The 18,290-nt window shown below is 38.4% G+C and overlaps 1 protein-coding gene and 1 pseudogene across 1 annotated transcript in view; one reads left to right on the top strand and one right to left on the bottom strand.

Moving 5' to 3' along the window:
• Window positions 1–18,290, top strand: part of CADPS2 (calcium dependent secretion activator 2) — a 575,914-nt gene that overhangs the window by 487,964 nt on the left and 69,660 nt on the right. The window contains 1 exon segment of the mRNA XM_028525503.2: window positions 7,826–7,982. Within this exon segment, the coding sequence (XP_028381304.1) occupies window positions 7,826–7,982 (157 nt within the window).
• LOC114507907 lies at window positions 179–1,443 on the bottom strand (annotated as a pseudogene).

The raw sequence follows: 18,290 nt of genomic DNA, 5'->3' as shown, positions 1-18,290 counted from the left end.
AGTTTTTGCTTGCTCATTCACTTTTATTTTAATGTTTTTAATTGTTCATTTTTTGATGCACAGTATGATAAATGGACTTTTAAATCAACTGATTTTTATGGAAAATAAACAGCAAATAAATTAGACCCAAGTTAAAATAAAACATCAGCTAAATGTCCAGACCTCAGGATGTAAGAACCACAGATAAACTTCAATTCCACAGTTTTCTTTAAGAAGTCAAAGTCTTTCAAACAACATTGCTATGAACTGGTCCAGAGCATAACAGCATACAGAAATACTTAACAGGGGTGATGATCAAGGACACGTTTCCATGCTGCTGCTTTGATAATGTTGTCCACGTGTAGAATCGCCTCTGCTACTTCAGCTGTACTTAGAAGAACTTGCCACTTCATTTGGAGACTTTCTATTATATCTAGTATTTCCATGTCATCAATACTACCTTCCTTCACATCAAGTCCAGTTGGTGTATTGCCCTCACTGTGGACAGCTCAGAATGGTGCAACCAGATCTGCACTGTCATAGCCTGCATTGTCAGCTATTTTAGTTGGCAACATTCTCAGTGCTTTAGCATGAGACCCCATTGCAACAGCTTCTTTACCTGGTGTTTTACTGGCAAGCTGTGTCACAGCATGGGCCATCAGCATCTCAGAACAGCCTTCTCCATAAAATGTTGCAGAATCCTTCACAGTTTGGGCAAGAACACCAAGAGCATCATGCAAAGATCTTTCTGTTCCATATAAAATTTGTTGAGTAGTACCATGAAGAATTATAGTGTAGGCCTCTCCAAGGGCTACCCCAGAAAATTGAAGGTGCTTGTCTTCTCCAATTATAACTTCCTCAGTAAGCTTTCAACTTCTAGGCTTCACTGGTTCTGGGTGGTCAAAGGTAAAGGCAATTTTACCACCTGTGACAAGAGCCAGGCATTTCACACCTGCAAAATTTGCATGTCCAATAGCCATAACACCAGCCACACCAAAGAGCTGTTTGGGCTAGTTGTAAATTAATTGCCTGTTAATAAAGCAGTTTATCCCATGCTTAAAAATGCATTCATCTTTTCCCTTCCTTTTTTCCTTTTCTACATGTTTTATTTCAGCAACCTTTGTTGTAGAATCAACTACTACACAGGAACCCAATATCTTTTTTTTGTCTGAACCCATACCAGTATTTGCAATAAGAACTTTAGCATTTTCAGTTTGTTTTGATTGGTTTGCTTCAATTTTTTTTATCCAACAGAAAGCCTTCATCTAAATAGGAATCCGCCAGCTTCTTGAGGATGTGCATTGCCTCCAGATTACCAGAGCCTTTCAATATGAGAACAACTTCTACAGCTAATTTAGTAAAGGGATCTTTGTGAAGAGTAAAAAGTTTTGAGGAAAATGTTCCCACGATGTTCATTAAATTTAAAGGACAATTTTGTTTCATCTTTAGAGGATAGTATTCTTGGTTGGCAGGTTTTTTTAGCACTCTGGATATAAGGTTTTTTTAGTATATTTTATTGATTATGCTATTACAGTTGTCCCATTTTCCCCCTTCACTCCCCTCCACCCTGTAAACCCTCTCCCACCCATATCCCCCCCTTTAGTTCATGACCATGTGTCATACTTACGAGTTCTTTAGCTTCTACATTTCCCATACTATTCTTACCCTCCCCCTATCTATTTTCAGCGTACATTCTATGCTACTTATTCTCTGTCCCTTTTCCCCCTCTCTCCTCCTCCCACTCCCCTGTTGCTAACCCTCCATGTGATCTCCATTTCTGTGGATCTGTTCCTGTTCTAGTTGTTTGCTTAGTTTCTTTTGGTTTTGCTTTAAGTATGGTTGTTAATAATTGTGAGTTTGCTGTTCTTTTACTATACATGTTTTTTCCTTATCTTCTTTTCTTAGATAAGTCCCTTTAACATTTCATAAAATAAGGGCTTGGTGGTGATGAACTCCTTTAACTTGACCTTATCTGAGAAGCACTTTATCTGCCCTTCCATTCTAAATGAAAACTTTGCTGGATAGAGCAATCTGGGATGTAGGTCCTTGTCTTTCATGACTTGGAATATTTCTTTCCAGCCCCTTCTTGCCTATAAGGTCTCTTTTGAGAAATCAGCTGACAGTCTGATGGGAACTCCTTTGTAGGTTACTGTCCCCTTATCTCTTGCTGCTTCTAGGATTCTCTCCTTCATTTTTACCTTGGCTAATGTAATTATGATGTGCCTTGGTGTGTTTCTTCTTGGGTCCAACTTCTTTGGGGCTCTCTGAGCTTCCTGGATTTCTTGGAAGACTATTTCCTTTGCCAGATTGAGGAAGTTCTCCTTTATTATTTGTTCAAATATGTGCTCAATCTGTTGCTTTTCCCCTTCCCCTTCTGGTACCCCTATAATTCAGATTTTGGAACGTTTAAAGATGTCCTTGAGGTTCCTAAGCTTCTCCTCGTTTTTTTGAATTCTTATTTCTTCATGTTTTCCTGCCTGGTTGTTTCTGTCTTCCTTCTGGTTCACTGTATTGTTTTGAGACCCAGTTTCCTTCCCTTTACTATTGGCTCTCCTCTGTGTATCTTCCTTCATCTCTTTTATGGTGACCTGCATCTTTTCATCTAATTTGCACCCAAAATCAACCAATTCCGTGAGCTTTCTGATCACCAGTGTTTTGAACTGTGCATCTGATAGATTGGCTATTTCTTGGTCGCTCAAAAGGATGAGTCCTGGGGGACTGATCTGTTCTTCTGTTGGAAACATATGTCTCCCTGTCTCTCCTTTTTTTTTCTTTTTTTCCTGGTCTGGTCGCTCTTGTTACAGTGAGGGGCAGAGCCTTAGGTGTTTACCTGGGCTGGGCACCCCAGTGGCTAGATTGTGACGTTGTATGTGGGGACGGGTATGGGGGCAGGAGGGAAAAATGGCAGTAGTTCCATTCTCCCGGGAACACAGTCCCTTCTTTGGGATCCTGGGTTGCTCGCTCTGCCCTGGTCCACAATCGCTGCTTCACTGGGTCCACCAGCCTCCACTTGCACACTCACACTGCTGCGATCTTGCATGCCCCAGATGGCTCACGGGCCCAGTTCGCGCCCAGTTCAAGCAGATTTCTCCCCATCACCATGCGCTACTGCCGACCTGCGCCTGCCTGGCTCCGCCCTGCCTACCTGTCTGGGTAAATGGGTCTACTTCAACTTCTTGGCTGTCCGACTTCCATTCAGATAAATTCTCTGTCAGTTCTGTGTGTTATTCTAGCTCTAAATTGTTGTTGTTCTAATCTTGGTTGTGCGTGGAGGTACAGTGCATCCACCTATGCTTCCATCTTGCCAGAAGTAGCTGTATATAAGTTTTTAAAAACTATTTTATTTATTTACTTTTACAGAGGAGAAGGGAGGGAGAAAGAGAAGAGAAACACCATTATGCCCCAACTGGGAATTAGAATCAAATCAGCGAACTTTCACTTTGTGGGATGACACCCAACCAACTGAGCCACCAGTCAGGGCAGCGTTTTGTATGTATCTTACCACTACTTGCAAGCTTCCAAGATTTCTGCTGAGAAATCTGCTCATAGCCTTATTGGGAAGAGGGCTCCTTGTATATGATGAGTCGTATTTCTCTGCTACTTTCAAAATTCTCCCTTTGTCTTTGACTTTCGACAATTTAATTATAATGTGTCTCAGTGTAGACATTTTTAGATCCAGCCATTTGGTGTCCTTTGGACTGCTTGAATCTGGGTGTCCATTTTCCTGTCCAGATTTGGGGATTTTAACACACTGTTTCTTTAAATAAGCTTTCCACCCCTTTCTCTTTCATCTGGGACTGCCATAATAGGTATCATCCATTTTCTTAGAGAGGTCCCATACATTCCATAGGCTTTCTTCATTTTTTTAATTTGTTTTCCTCTTGTTACTGTAACTGTATAACTTCAAATTACTTGTTTTCAAGTTCATTGATTCTTTATCTTCTTGTTCAAATCTGCTACTGAAATTCTGTGTTGAATTTTTCAATCATGTATTCCTGAGATGAATACTTGTTTGGGCCCTGGCTGGTGTAGCTCAGTGGATTGAGTGCAGGCTGTGAACCAAAGTGTTGCAGGTTCGATTCCCAGTCAGGGCACATGCCTGGGTTGCAGGCCACGGCCCCCAGCAACCGCACATTGATGTTTCTCTCTCTCTTTCTCCCCCACTTCCCTCTCTAAAAATAAATAAATAAAATCTTAAAAAAAAAAGAACTCCCTTATCCCACCCTTTAAAAAAAAAGAATACTTGTTTGGCTGTTTTCTATGGTTTCTGTACAACTTACTACTTTCTTCATGTATTGTTTTCCTGATATCATTTTGTTCTCTGTGTGTTCTCTTGTGGCTCACTGAATTTAACATGATTTTTTAACACTTTCAGGCAATTAGTTCATAGATCTCCATGGGGGGAGGGGGGGTGGTTACTGAAACTTTATTTTGTTCCTTTGTTGGTGTCAAGTTTCTTTGATTCTTCATGATCCTTGTAGCCTTGCATTGGTGTCTGCACATTGGAAGAAGCAGTCACCTCTTTCATTCTTTAAAAAGTTGCTTCTTCAGGGAAAACCCTTCGCCAGTCAGCCCAGGCAAAGTTGCTGGGTGGGCAAGTTGGCAGGGACCACGAACAAGCAGGCCGGCTGCCAGGGCCTGTAGGTTGGCTGGTCTGCTGCTGGTTTTCACAGTCAAGCAGGCTTGGTGCTGTGATCCATAATCAAGCCACATTCTTTTCTTTTCTTTTTTTAAAATTATTTTATTGATATTCAAGTATAGTTGTCTGCATTTATCCCCCACCACTCCAACCTAACCCCAGCCATCCCCACCTCCCACCCCTGCTTCCAACCCCTGTTGGTTTTGTCCATGTGTCCTTCAGAGTTCTTCCTGAAAAACCTTCTCCCCTTATGCACCATTATCCCCTCCCTCTCCCCTCTAGCTACTGCCAGATTGTTCTTAATTTCAGTGTCTCTGGTTATATTTTACTTGCTTGTTTGTTTTGTTGATTAGGTTCCACTTCAAGGTGAGATTATGTGGTATTTGTCTTTCACCGCCTGGCTTATTTCACTTAGCATAATGCTCTCCAGTTCCATCCATGCTGTTGCAAAGGGTCAGAGTTCCTTCTTTCTTTCTGCTGCATAGAATTTCATTATGTAAATATACCATAGTTTTTTGATCCACCCATTTACTGATGGGCACTTACTTCCAGGTTACTTCCAGTACTTGGCTATTGTAAATTGTGCTATCAACATTGGGGTGCATAGGATCTTGTGGATTGGTGTTTCAGGGTTCATAGGATATAATCCCAGCAGTTGAATTGCTGGGTCAAAAGGCAGTTCCATTTTTAGTTTTCTGATCAAATTCCATACTGTTTTCCACAGTGGCTGTACCAGTCTGCATTCCCACCAACAGTGCACAAGGGTTCCCTTTTCTCCAAATCCTCTCCAACACTTGTTTGTTGATTTGGTTATGATGGCCATTCTGGTGGGTGTGAAGTGATACCGCATTGTGGTTTTAATTTGAATCTCTCTGATGGCTAGTGATGTTGAGCATTTTTTCATATGTCTCTGGGCCCTCTGTATGTCCTCCTTGGAGAAGTGTCTGTTCAACTCTTTTGCCCATTTTTTAATTAGGTTGTTAGTCTTCCTGGAGTGGAGTCATATAAGTTCTTTATATTTTGGAGATCAAGCCCTTGCCTGAGGTGCCATTGGCAAATATGTTTTCCCATATAGTTGGTTCTCTTTTCATTTTGCTGATGTTTTCTTTAGCCTCGCAGAAGCTTTTTATTGTGATGAAGTCTCATTGGTTTATCATTTCCTTTGTGTCCCTTGCTCTAGGGAAGATATTGGTGAAAATATTGCTGCATGGAATGTCTGAGGTTTCCCTGCCTATGGTCTCCTCTAGGACTTTTATGGTGTCATGACTTATATTTAAGCCTTTTATACACCTGAATTTATATTTGTGTGTGGTGTAAGTTGGTGATCGAGTTTCGATTTTTTGCATGTAACTGTCCAGATCTCCCAACACCATTTGTTGAAGAGGCTATTTTTACTCCATTTTATGTTGCTGCCCCCTTTGTTAAATATTAATTGACTGTAGAGACTTGGGTTTATTTCCGGGCTCTCTGTTCTGTTCCATTGGTCTATGTGTCTATTCTCATACCAGTACCAGGCCATTTTGATTACAGTGGCCTTGTAATATAGTTTAATGTCATGTATTGTAATCCCTTCTAATTTGTTGTTCCTTCTCAAAGTTGCTACAGCTATTTGGGGTCATTTATGGTTCTGTATACATTTTTGAAATGTTTGTTCTATATCTGTGAAATATGTCATTGGTACTTTAATAGGGATTGCATTGAATCTATAAATTGCTTTGGGTAGTATGGACATTTTGATGATGTTAATTCTTCTAATCCATGAGCATAGTACACGCTTATTTTCAAGAACTTTCTAAAAAGTAAATATTATTTTTACCCATTTAAACGGCACAACTTTTTAAAAGTGATTATTGCCATTACCTAAAAGGCATTAGGAAATGCCTGGTTGAGTATAAAATCTAATTTAAGAGGCGGACATGAAGATATTCACAAATGTAGTCCTGTATGCAGTACTAAGACCTGTAAAATAAATGGGTCAGAGAGATAAAATAAATAAATATCTGAACTATATTTAGGAGAACCTAATTCACATAGGAGGGTCAGGAAATCTCTATGAAAGTGTGTTTATCTTTGACCTTAGATTTCTTTTTAATTTTTTATTTATGTATTTATTTTTAGAGAGAAGGGATGGGAGGGAAAAAGAGGAAGTCAAATATTGATGTTAAAAAGAAACACTGATAGGTTGCCTCTCATACACATGCCCCAAATGGGGACAAATGTGCAATCTAGGCATGTGCTGTGCTGGGAATCAAACCAGTGACCTTTCACTTAATGGGACAATACCCAACTGAGTCACACCTGTCAGAGCTGGACCTTAGATTTATAAAGAAAACACTACAAATAAGGAATAAGAGTTTTTATGTGAGAAGAAATTTTGTAGATACACATATTTAAATAATAAGCATCAATGAATAAACTGTGAAATCTGAAGTAGAATTAAAATGTACACTGGCCGCCCTGACTAGTGTGGCTCAGTGGGTTGGGTGTCTTCCTGCAAACTGAAAGGTTGCCAGTTCAATTCCTGGTCACAGCAGATGCCTGGATTTTGAGCCAGGTCCCCAGTTGGGGACATGTGAGAGGTAATTAATGGATGTTTCTCTCACACATTGATATTTCTCTCCCTGTCTTTCTCCCTCCCTTTCCCTCTCACTAAACATAAATAAAATAAAATCTTTAAAACGGCTACCATTGCTTTATTTTAAAAATACATGCTTAGAGCATTTCAAAAATATATAAAGCAAAAAGAAAAATTCCTTATTTCTCATAGTTTAAATATAACTACTTTGAATGTTTTGGTGTCATGTCCAGCATTTCTCTTTTCTGTGAAAAGATGTATTAACCATTTGGTTTCATACTCTACAATATTCCACTACAACTGTACTTTTATTTTTAATTATTTTTTAATTTTATTTATTTATTTTTAGTTAGAGGGAAAGGGAGGCAAAAAGAGAGGGAGAGAAACATCAATATGTGGTTGCTTCTTGCTCCCACTCCCCTACTGGGGACCTGGCCCGCAACCCAGGCACATGCCCTAGACTGGGAATCAAACCAGCAACCCTTTGGTTCTCAGGCCCGCACTCGGTCCACTGAGTCACACTAGCGAGGGCTACAACTGCACTTCTAATGACGTGTATTCAAGGGGTATAGTATTTGCCTATGTTTCTAACAAGTAATGTATTTTTACATTATTTCTTTATCCTTTAACAGGCATTTGCCTGGTGGCCGGATTTATTGGCAGAGCATGCAGAGAAGTTTTGGTCTTTATTCACAGTGGATATGGATACAGCACTGGAGGCTCAGCCACAAGACTCCTGGGATAGTTTTCCTCTTTTCCAGCTGCTTAATAATTTCCTCAGAAATGACAGTAAGCACTTGCATTTGCTCTAGTCTATGAAATAGGGTGGGGTGAGAGAATGTTGTGTGTGCGGATATGTATTTACAGAACTCTTGCAACCGTGCAGCAAAAGTCAAAATGCATAACATTATGTTTTCTCTTCGTCCCTGAGTGTAACAGGCCAGGATCTGGGGAAACCAGCAGCACTACCACCTTGCTCCACTGGCCCCTGGAGCTCCACTGGTTCCTGCCCTCCTGCCTTCATTGAGGAATGATAGCACAGATACCCTTCTCAGTGTACCTTGTGAATCAAAAAGTGTCCAAAGGTTAACATTTCTAAAGCACTTTAGAATACTTTGATCTCTGAAAGACATCTTGGAAAAGTATCATTATTCTAGAAATCATGCTATGTTAAGGCTTCCAATAATATGTGTTATGATAATATTGTTTTCTGAAAGGGACTCTAAAGATGCTAGTGTAATATTGCTGTATGGTTTGGCTTGCTCTCTTAGTATTTAGAAGTTAAGGAGATTGCATTGGTTCTCTGTTGAGATTTTTTTTCCAAAGCAATATAACTTTTGCAATTATTTTGGTACATGGTCTTCTAGCAAACAGGACAAACCTACTTTTTCATCAGAGTTTTAGGGAGGCACTTCTTAACATACAGATTCCTGGGCCTTTCGTATAATGATTCTTTAAACTCTCATTTAGTAGCTACTGAGAGGCTTGCTTCAACACTTGCAGTAATCATGAGGTCACTAATTACCTGTTCTGTACAATTCTTTTCATTGTAGACCAGGTTGAGCTCTGGCTCCCGCTAAACTCTGGTTCTGACTTGCTTTATTTGATCAGTGTAACAGCCTTCTTCTATTGTGTATTTCCTTGTCTAGGCCATTATTCCCAGGCCATTCAACTCTTCCTCACGTGATAGGGTTTTCATGCTCATTATCATTCTTGTCACCTTTTTCTAAATAGACTTCACTCCATTTTCCACTGTTGCTCGGGAGTGTGGTGTTGACAAGAACACAGCGCTCACATGTGACCTGAGTAACCCAGACCCCAGTGAGAGATGCCTTTCTTCTGCCTGCCTTCCTGCGGCCCACGGTGGCTCCAGCCCTCCTAGGACCTTAGTCACCTTGTCCATGCATTTTAAACATTCGAAACTAGATCCTCTTGCCACTCTGTTTCCGGGACACCACTACTATGTACTTCTAAGTTTAAACTTAAATTTAAGTTTTTATATTCATCTTTGTTTTTTTTTTAAATTACTCTATCAATCAGCTTTGTTCATAACTCTAGTCCATTATTTCTTACCTTTCTTTGGTTCATCTTTATGAGTCTCTGCTAAAACTACAACTGTTTTACTGGGGAAAATTCACACAGATAGGAAATTGTGTGTAGTATCAGACTCCCCACAGACATCCAGATAGGACACTGGGTTAAGAATGCCTGTTATAGTAAGAGAGGCATCATGTTATAGTAATTAATAATATGGGCTTTGACAGATTCACATCTGTCTCTACCACTTGCTACTTGACCTTTGACAATAGCTTAACCTCTGTAAATTATAGATTCTTTATCTATAAAAGAAGGAAAATAATAGTGCCTGCAGTGTCATTGGCAGTGACAATTAAATATAATACTAGCTCATATATAATAGATGCTAAATAAATATTATGAATATTAACTATTAAAACTTCAGCCCTGATTCTTTCAACCATCTTACTCATTTTCTCTCATATTTTATTTCCAAAAGATTCTATTCAAAAATCAAAGAAGTGAGCTACAATTTCTACTTCAGATTCAACCACAATGTCTGCTCTCGGGAGTTGTTAACCCACATTCAGTTATCTGTATGTGAATCATTCATTCTGCAAATTATCCTCATCTAGATTTTAAGTTCCAATTTGGTTCCCTCCTGCCAGCTAGCAGATTCAGAACAACCTTCTTTATTGCCATTGTCTCACCTTCATTCATCGTCTGCTAAGAAATCACCAGACAGGCTTAATACTAACTTAAGACAAAAGTATAACAACAAACTTGTTCCCAGAAATAAGTACTCCTGTCATGCATTAATTCCCTAAATGAGAACAAGTTAATGTAGGATTATTCCAACATTGCTTTCTCTGTTTGCGTGAAAACCCAAGAATTGATCATATTTAGATTATTTTGGAGTTTATTAAAAATGAAATATTTGTTAATATTGATAGTCATACTATTAGTAAACATGATAAATCATTTAACTTATTCAACATATTAGAATTTATGGAAAAAAGCCAAACATGTAGATTTCTTAGAAGTTTTCTTGGGGAACCTCTACTGCAACTCCAGTGAGTTGACATCTTTTGATATTTATTTTTTTAAAGGGCTGTTACATTGCAAATATGAATTTGTGAGAGTTATATCAAAAAAGAACACTAAAATAAGAATTACAGAAATTTGATTTTCAGCCAGGCTTGCAAATATTTAGTTCAAAATGGGTACCTATTCCTTTCCTGTTTTAAACCATTTCTATAACATTGATTATTATTAAATGTATAAAGGATTAACTTATGTCATTTTGGTATATGTTACTCAAACAAAACACAACATTATTTTTACTGATGTCTTCTGAGTATTATGTATTTGGGGATTAAGTCTAGATCTTGGCTTTGATTTTGTGGTGATAAGTAGATTTTAGAAAACATCAATTATTTCAGAGGAAAACAGCCCGTCTGTGTAGTGAGGTGTGTAGAAAAGTTCCCCAGTGCCGTAACTCCCGTTTGGTTTTGGGCTGCGGTATGGGCTGGGGCGTAGAATGCAGTGACTTGCTTCCCAAACTCACAGGTACCCAAAGCCAAAACTGCCAAGCAATATCTCACAAGTTCGTGAAACATATTTTTTTGCTATTAATATCACCTTTGGTAATAATGTTAATAACTGTGTTTATTTTATTAAATTCCTGAAATATTTAGGCAGTGATTTAGTGAATTCTCTTTAAAAGTTAAATGTTACCCTATACTGCCTCCAAATTGTCCTTTTTGAAAGCCAATGGGAAAATACAAAACTTGTATCCTTTTAACCCACATTGAAAGAAAGATCGTTACATCACTGCCACAGTACGGCAGGTTTTATCATACTGACCCCATTAGAGTTACAGTCCAAATTCTAACTACTCGCAGCTTTAACCAGCCAGGGGCAATAAGAACAGATTGCTCTAAATGTCCAGTGTTGGGACCAGAGACAATTTGCTGAGTAACAGTGCTTACTGTTTCCTCACACGTGGTGTGCCCCTGATTATATAGAGATTTTTAAATGATTGTGATTTATCACTAATAGTGTCACATTTTATTTTGCTTTTTCCATAATAAAATTCCTAATATATCTCCAATTAATTAAAGGTATTAGTTAGAATTTGTACTTTATTTGTACCTTAAAAACTTTATAGCTGACTTGTTTTTGTTTTTTAATGACTAATTTAGATATTCCACTGGTTGTTTGCCATCTTTCATTAAAATCTTTATGCTTTGATATTCCAGAATAGGTATTTTTTCTTTAGAAGAGGGGAAAGGGTCTTAGACAAGACCCTCTATTTTCCAGCTGAGGAAACAGAAGCCCTAAGAGGCGAGGTGCCCGGCGCAGGGCTCGCTGACAGGGTATCAGGGACAGAGGAAAAGTGAGGTCTAATTCCTTAGTCCCTAGTTCGTCCCCACCTATAGTGATAAAAGCAGATTCTAGGGGCATTTATAAAATATTATGATTTTTTAAGGAAGATAGGTGATTTCTTGAAAATGTTTATAGGGTCTTGAGCTGTAGGGACAGAGGAAGAGAGCTGGTTAGAGTACAAAAAAGGCCAGATAAGGGTACATATCATCTCAGTGTGTACATCACAAAACATTCATGTACGTCACGAAATCTACACGTACATTCTGTGTACATTCAGAATTTTGGAGACTGACCTATTATTGGGGAAAGGGATTCAAGAAAATTTAATTTCTGTTTTCAGTGGAAAAAATATTGTCTGGGTCATGTGCCTTTTCTTACAGTTGAGCATGATTAGGGAAAGTCTTAGCCTTAAGAACCCTTGGAGATGAAATGTGTTTTTCCTCAAGGGAAGAGTACCAGCTGCACCATCATTTTAGCAACTGGCCCTAATCTCCCGCCCCTCACAGACTTGCCCACTGATCCCCAGAGCAGGACTGATGATGAAAACAAACTCGGGCTCCTCATTTCTGTCCAACACATACTGCCCTCCGCTGCACCTCTTTCCCCTGCACCTCTCCCCCTGCCTCCATCCACCCTCATCTCCTCGCCTCAAACTAAAGAGATCATTGTGGATGGGCAACCCCTTTAAATGGTATCTAAGGAAACAGTTTTGAAAAAGAGATGTATTAAAATTGAGGGGAAACAAATGTTTTCACAATGAAGCAATTAACGTGGTATTTAAATGATGCTGAATGACTACAAAACGTGTACAAATAGATGCTACCCGTGCATGCTATTTCCCACAATTGTCCTGTCGATACAGATATGGCAAGTGACTGCTTCTGCCAAATGAAAGCCATCTGCAAATGGCACAAATCATTTCTTTCAGCACCACTGAAAGGCAGACCCTTGGAGCTAGTCACCTTTTAATCTGTGGATATGCTAGCAAGTGGCAAATGACCATTCTATTGGGAACTGATTCCCAAGTGAAAAATACCACGGTGCTTCTTCTTTAATTAACAGCCTTTTCACATTGCTAGCACATTAAAGCCATCCCGAAGAACACCCGTGCTTATATAATAATGTCACAGCATCCCTGCCTAAATGAATAATAAATATTCGAGCTCTACACTAAGTGAAAACCTATTCTCCAAGACTTTCACCTTCATAAAGATGGGCTCATAAAAATCGAAAAAAGAAAAGTTGGAATGTCTCATGAGGATAAAAAGGCTAGTGTTAATAATTAACAAAGAGAGTGAAGTGGAGTCAAATTAGCCATAATAGAGCCCAGAGTGACTGGCAAAGTCACCTCTCATTATCAAAAAACTCATTAAGAAATGAAGAGGTGGAAATCCCGCTGGGTTATTCTCACACTTAGGCTGTATCAGAGATGATTTTTCAGATTTCTTTCAAATGAAGAACTGTTAGGTCACCATATTGTATATTAGGTTAATCTTCAAGCTTTGAAATATGGAAGGCTGACACCTGCGTGTTATTCTACCTCAAGTGCTTAAATGAGCCGTGCATCTGAGATTCGTGAGTTGGTGTTTATAGATATATCTGTACATCCACATGCTAGGAGCAACACAGAGGGGATATAACTTCTGTAGTACAGCAGGGCTGTGTGCCAGCCTAGTTCGTAGATAACCACGTTTACAGATGATGAAATAAGCATGAAATGTGAAATGTATTTAACTCCAGTCCCCAGAGATGATTGAATTCAAAATTACATGTTAGAATTTGTTTTACTGGCTAGTATAGTAAAAGAATTATAAAAGCAAGGAACCGCCAGCTGTTTTTTTTTTTCCACTTGAATTCCACAGTACTGCTCTGGTTTCTTTATCACATGTAGACCTTTTTAGATTTCAATCTGCTTTGTATAATTTTTTTAGAATTTAGTGCCTTAAAGAAGGTAATCTTCCCTAAATGCCTGTGTATCCTTCACTGTAGATTTGCAAGAACATCTGCAACTACTAGAGGCCCCCTGAGCATCAGGAACCCACACCTGGATTTGTTGAGTTTGGATTCGTTGCCCAAATGTAATGAACGTTATAAGACAAGTGCTCCCATTCCTTGTCACTTTCAGTGAATGGGTGAATATTTTTTAACAAGTGCCTTAAGGGGAAAGGACGAGTTTGGTGCAGCGTTAGGAGATTATGCAAGTAAAGGTATACATTAACGTTACCAAACTTATAAAAAATACTTACTGATTTTTAATTAATAGGAGAATAAAATCCAATGAGTTTGTTATTCTACTTAAACTTCAATGGGATGTTCTCAGAGTTTCCTGTAGAGGATAGATTTTTATTGATATTTATTCAATAAGTAGACATTAAATGCTTACTTCATGTGCCAGATTCTCTGCTAAGTGCTGCTGCTAGATCTCAAGGGGTTTTAGTTTGGGGGGTGTGTGTGTTTGTGTGTGTGTGTGTGTGTTTCCTTCTGCAGAAAGCTCTTCTGCGCTGCCATCCTCCTGACTTGCCTCCTGAAGCCTGTGTTTGCATTTCCCGTGATTGAGATCCTCATTATGTGCATTTGTCAACATGGAAAGTAACATATTAATTTTGTACCTTAGTCATTGGTACTTGCATTGTTCATAGCTGATATAATTCATAGTCCCTAGAATAATTATTTTATGGTGAAGTCTGTTGTTTTATTGTGGTTGGTGTTTGGTTGATCAACAATTACTTGTTTCCTTCCAAAATGCCTGATTAGAATTTTAGAGGGGAAGATTATTTTTCCTAGTATTCTACTAATGTTGACTGGAAGGGGGTGGCACAGTATAAAATGGTTTATATGGGCTCAGGAGCCAACAACATATTTTTACCCTAAAAGCAGTACATGAACTCTTTTATCTACTTATCCTTCATTTACCTAATGATTATTGATTGTCTCAATAATTGTTATCAATTGGATCTTGGTTTAAATTATCTATTGGAATCTTACTATTAAAAGCCTATAACAAGTGTTTTTATAAATGTAAGATTCTTTTTGGCATATAAACAATCAACACTAGTTTATTAATTATTGGGATGTTCAAAATAATTGGGCACATCCGCATCCCTACTCTACCATCTATTTAAGCCTTTTGGGGTTTTTTGTTTGCTTGTTTGTTTTTTACTGTTTCTAATTGTACCATTGCGCTCGATGTCATTGATGCTTCATTATTTTCTGACAAGGTGATATTTGGAAACAGAATCTTTAGGAAAAAAAGATTATTTTTATCAACAAAGTAAGTGCTGGTCCTCCACCGAGGCTCTCACAGGCACTATTTGAGACTCCTTCTGAGCAGTCCTTTCTCCCTTCACACCTCAGCTCCAATGTCAGAGGCATTCGTAGATGAGGTCACATTGAGAATGTGCCTTGTGAAGGCTTGATTTGGACAGGTGGCAACTCCAAACCCTAACCTACCCTTGTTAAACCATATGGAGAAGATAGAAGCACTCACTCTGGTGCCTGGGGCTACATATTAAGAGGGCTTTTGACAGTGTCTGATAGGAGTGGAATGCAAACTGGCATATGGGCAACTGAGAAAAGGAGCGCGCGTTTACACACAGAAGTGTGCTGGGGTATGTATTTCTGTGGGCTTGCCATTTGAAACTGAATTTTCTCTCTTTTCTTTGTCCCTCAGCGTGTGCTTTCTTCATATTTTGTCTTTTTCTCTCTCTCTCTTTCTCCCACTCTGTCTCCCCACCCTGACTCCCTTCACACTCCCCTTTCCTGGATCTAGTTACCAAAGAAATAATGCTAATTGCCAGTTTTCTAAAACTTTGGAATGTGGGTTTATAACCTGATTTTTGAAATATAAAAAGCAACACTGTACTGAAACATGAGCAGACATTTGGCCAGAATTCACCACTTGTGACAGGTCTTAAGAAATGTAGGGAATCTCCATTTTCCCCCCTAATTTTGCAGGCTGTAATAATTTGCTACCAAGTATCACAACTGAACAGAGAAAGTTCTCCCTTTGCTACCTTCATTAAAATAAGAGACATAAAATAGCCAATATTCACATTCAGTAGAATTTTTAGCAGTCTGATTTTGAGCATATTGGTCAAAAATAGGATTTTTCATAGCATTATTATTTAATGCCATCTGTTTTTTTTAAGATTTTATTTATTTATTTTTAGGGGGGGCGGAGAAAGAAAGAGAGAGAGAGAGAGAGAGAAACAGAGAGACATCAATGTGCAGTTGCTGGGGGTTATGGCCTGCAACCCAGGAATGTACCCTGGCTGGGAAAAATGCCATCTGTTTTATATAAAATATGAAGAGATGCCCAGGCATCAAGAGGTTCTGATAGTCTCCTGAATAACAATGTGGTAATCTTACTATTCTATCCAAGTAGTCATTTATTCACCAAGTATTTGACCGCTTGCTCTGAGCCAGGGACTTTGCTGGATGCTAAGAATACAGACATGGTCCCTGCTAGAAGGACCTTGCACAGGAAGGACCTGTGAAGGGAGAAAGAGGTATGTCAGCAAGTGCCGAAGTATAACGTGCACCACGGTGGAAGCCTGCACAGGGTAGAAAGTAAACAGGGAAACTAGTAAGTGGGCAAGGGGACAGGCTTTCAAGAAGGGTTTGGAGGAGAAAATGTGTACTTGAACTGAATCATGAAAATCATGGTGGTTGGACCTCAGGAAATAGGGGGGTCAGGCAACAGAACTGAGCCAAAGAGGTCATTTTCAGACAGGCCATGGGTGACTTTCAAACCATGCTAAGGCTGTTGGAGTTTGTCATGATGATCCATTAGAGGATTATAATCTTTAAACGGGAAATTTTTAGTTTTATATTTTAGCAATCACTCTGCTTGAGATTTTAAGGTGAATTGGCAGAGGGAAAATTAGGAGCCTAAAGACCAGGTAAGAGATTATTGCATTATTCAGGGCAAGAGTTGAGAATGCTGGAACGGGAGCAACAGCAGTAGTGATGCAGAGAGGAAGGGGAAGTGTCAGAAAGGCAATCAGCATATAAAGTTCGCAAGTCCTCATTGCTGCTTGGATGCAGGAAGTGAAGGGAAGGCCTGGGGAACGACTTCCAAGTTGCTGGTGTGGTGATACGATGGATAATCTCTATTTTCACTCTCTTGATGGGAATACAAGAAGAGAAGGGACTTATTTAACAGGATAATGGATCCGGTACTCAAGTGTATAAAAAAGCGAAATGCTGCTGGAAACACATTTGAGTCAACTGCTACGTAATCTTAGCATCTTTATGACATTTAAGAACGACATTGAGTATGATTTTCCTTCTGTGCTTCTTTATTTTAACAAAGTATGATAAATAGCTAATCTCCAAATATATTGTAAAGTTTCATTTGAACTTATTTGTAGATGTAATAATTTGTCACATAAGCATGTGTTTTGGTCTTGGAGCGGTAGAAAACTAATGACAGTGCTTAACAGTACCTATCAAGACATACAGCTGAAGATTCTTTATATTTTGTATTAGTGGGCCATATAATTTCCGGTTTAGGCATACCATCTAGATGTATAGCAATGTAAAATCATGCTGCTTTCAATCTGTGTTATAAGCACATTGAATACTTTCACAGCATTAATTCATTTTTCAATTCATTGAATATAATAGTTTTGTTCAACCTCTTGGTTTTTTCATATTGTAATAGGTTTTCAGAAATCTCACTCTTGAAAACATACAGTCTATCCAAGATATGGTATAATTTGTTGGTCATTTGCAAGATTTTTTTTTTACTTAAAACAATCTACTGTATTACATTTCTAGGTCTTAAAAGATTCTGATGTGATGATGGTAGGTTGGACAGATATATAAATGGATGAACAGACTGGTAATAGTTTATGGTAACAAATTTGACTGATAATATAATTCTGTGGAAATCAAGAGGGGACTGTGGCATAAAGTCCTTGTTCTACTGTCTAATAACTAAAGACCTGGGCAAGTGTCCTAAAATCTCTGTGCCTCAGTTTCCTTATTGATAAGATTGAAAAATGAAAAGTGTATAGTTCCATAGTTCTTCTCTCATAGAGTTCTTGTGATGATTCAAGGAGATAATGCATGTCAGATACTTAGCGCTATGCTCAACACTCTAAAAACGCTAGTGACAAGGAGGAGGAGGAAAAAGGAGAGTTGTTAAGTAGAGATCTAGTAAATACAGATTTGGGCATATTTTTTAATTTGCTCACCACAGTTATTTAGCTGGTTTGAATGAGAATGTTTTATCCTTAATGTTCAGCATTCTTATTTTGTGACATTTAGTAAAAGGAACTGAATTACATGATCTATATAGTACCTTCTAGCTCTATGATTGAATCTCCAGGGATAAGTGAAGCTTCTTTCAGAGTGCTAATGAAAACATCATTAAGATAACATTAGTCTTCTAAATAAGACATTTGTCTTTAAATACAATTATTATTCCTACTTTAATAGGAAATCTTTTAGCATACAGATAAGCCAGAAAAGATTATTTAAGCACAAAAAAATACTAAACCATACTAACTAGAGATAGAAAAATATCGTTGTTGTATTTCCTTCTGTATTTAAAATGACTTCCTGCCCCACTTTCATGTTTCTATAGCTTTCCAGCCCTTGACAAATTTCAGAATCACTTAATTAAAGTAATATATGTTGTAGGAATATTCATAGTCATTCTACCATGGTGTTACATATTTTACCCAA

Source organism: Phyllostomus discolor, chromosome 10 (assembly GCF_004126475.2).
Source record: "Phyllostomus discolor isolate MPI-MPIP mPhyDis1 chromosome 10, mPhyDis1.pri.v3, whole genome shotgun sequence".
Lineage (NCBI taxonomy): Eukaryota > Metazoa > Chordata > Mammalia > Chiroptera > Phyllostomidae > Phyllostomus > Phyllostomus discolor.
This window is presented reverse-complemented; position numbering and strand designations above follow the sequence as displayed.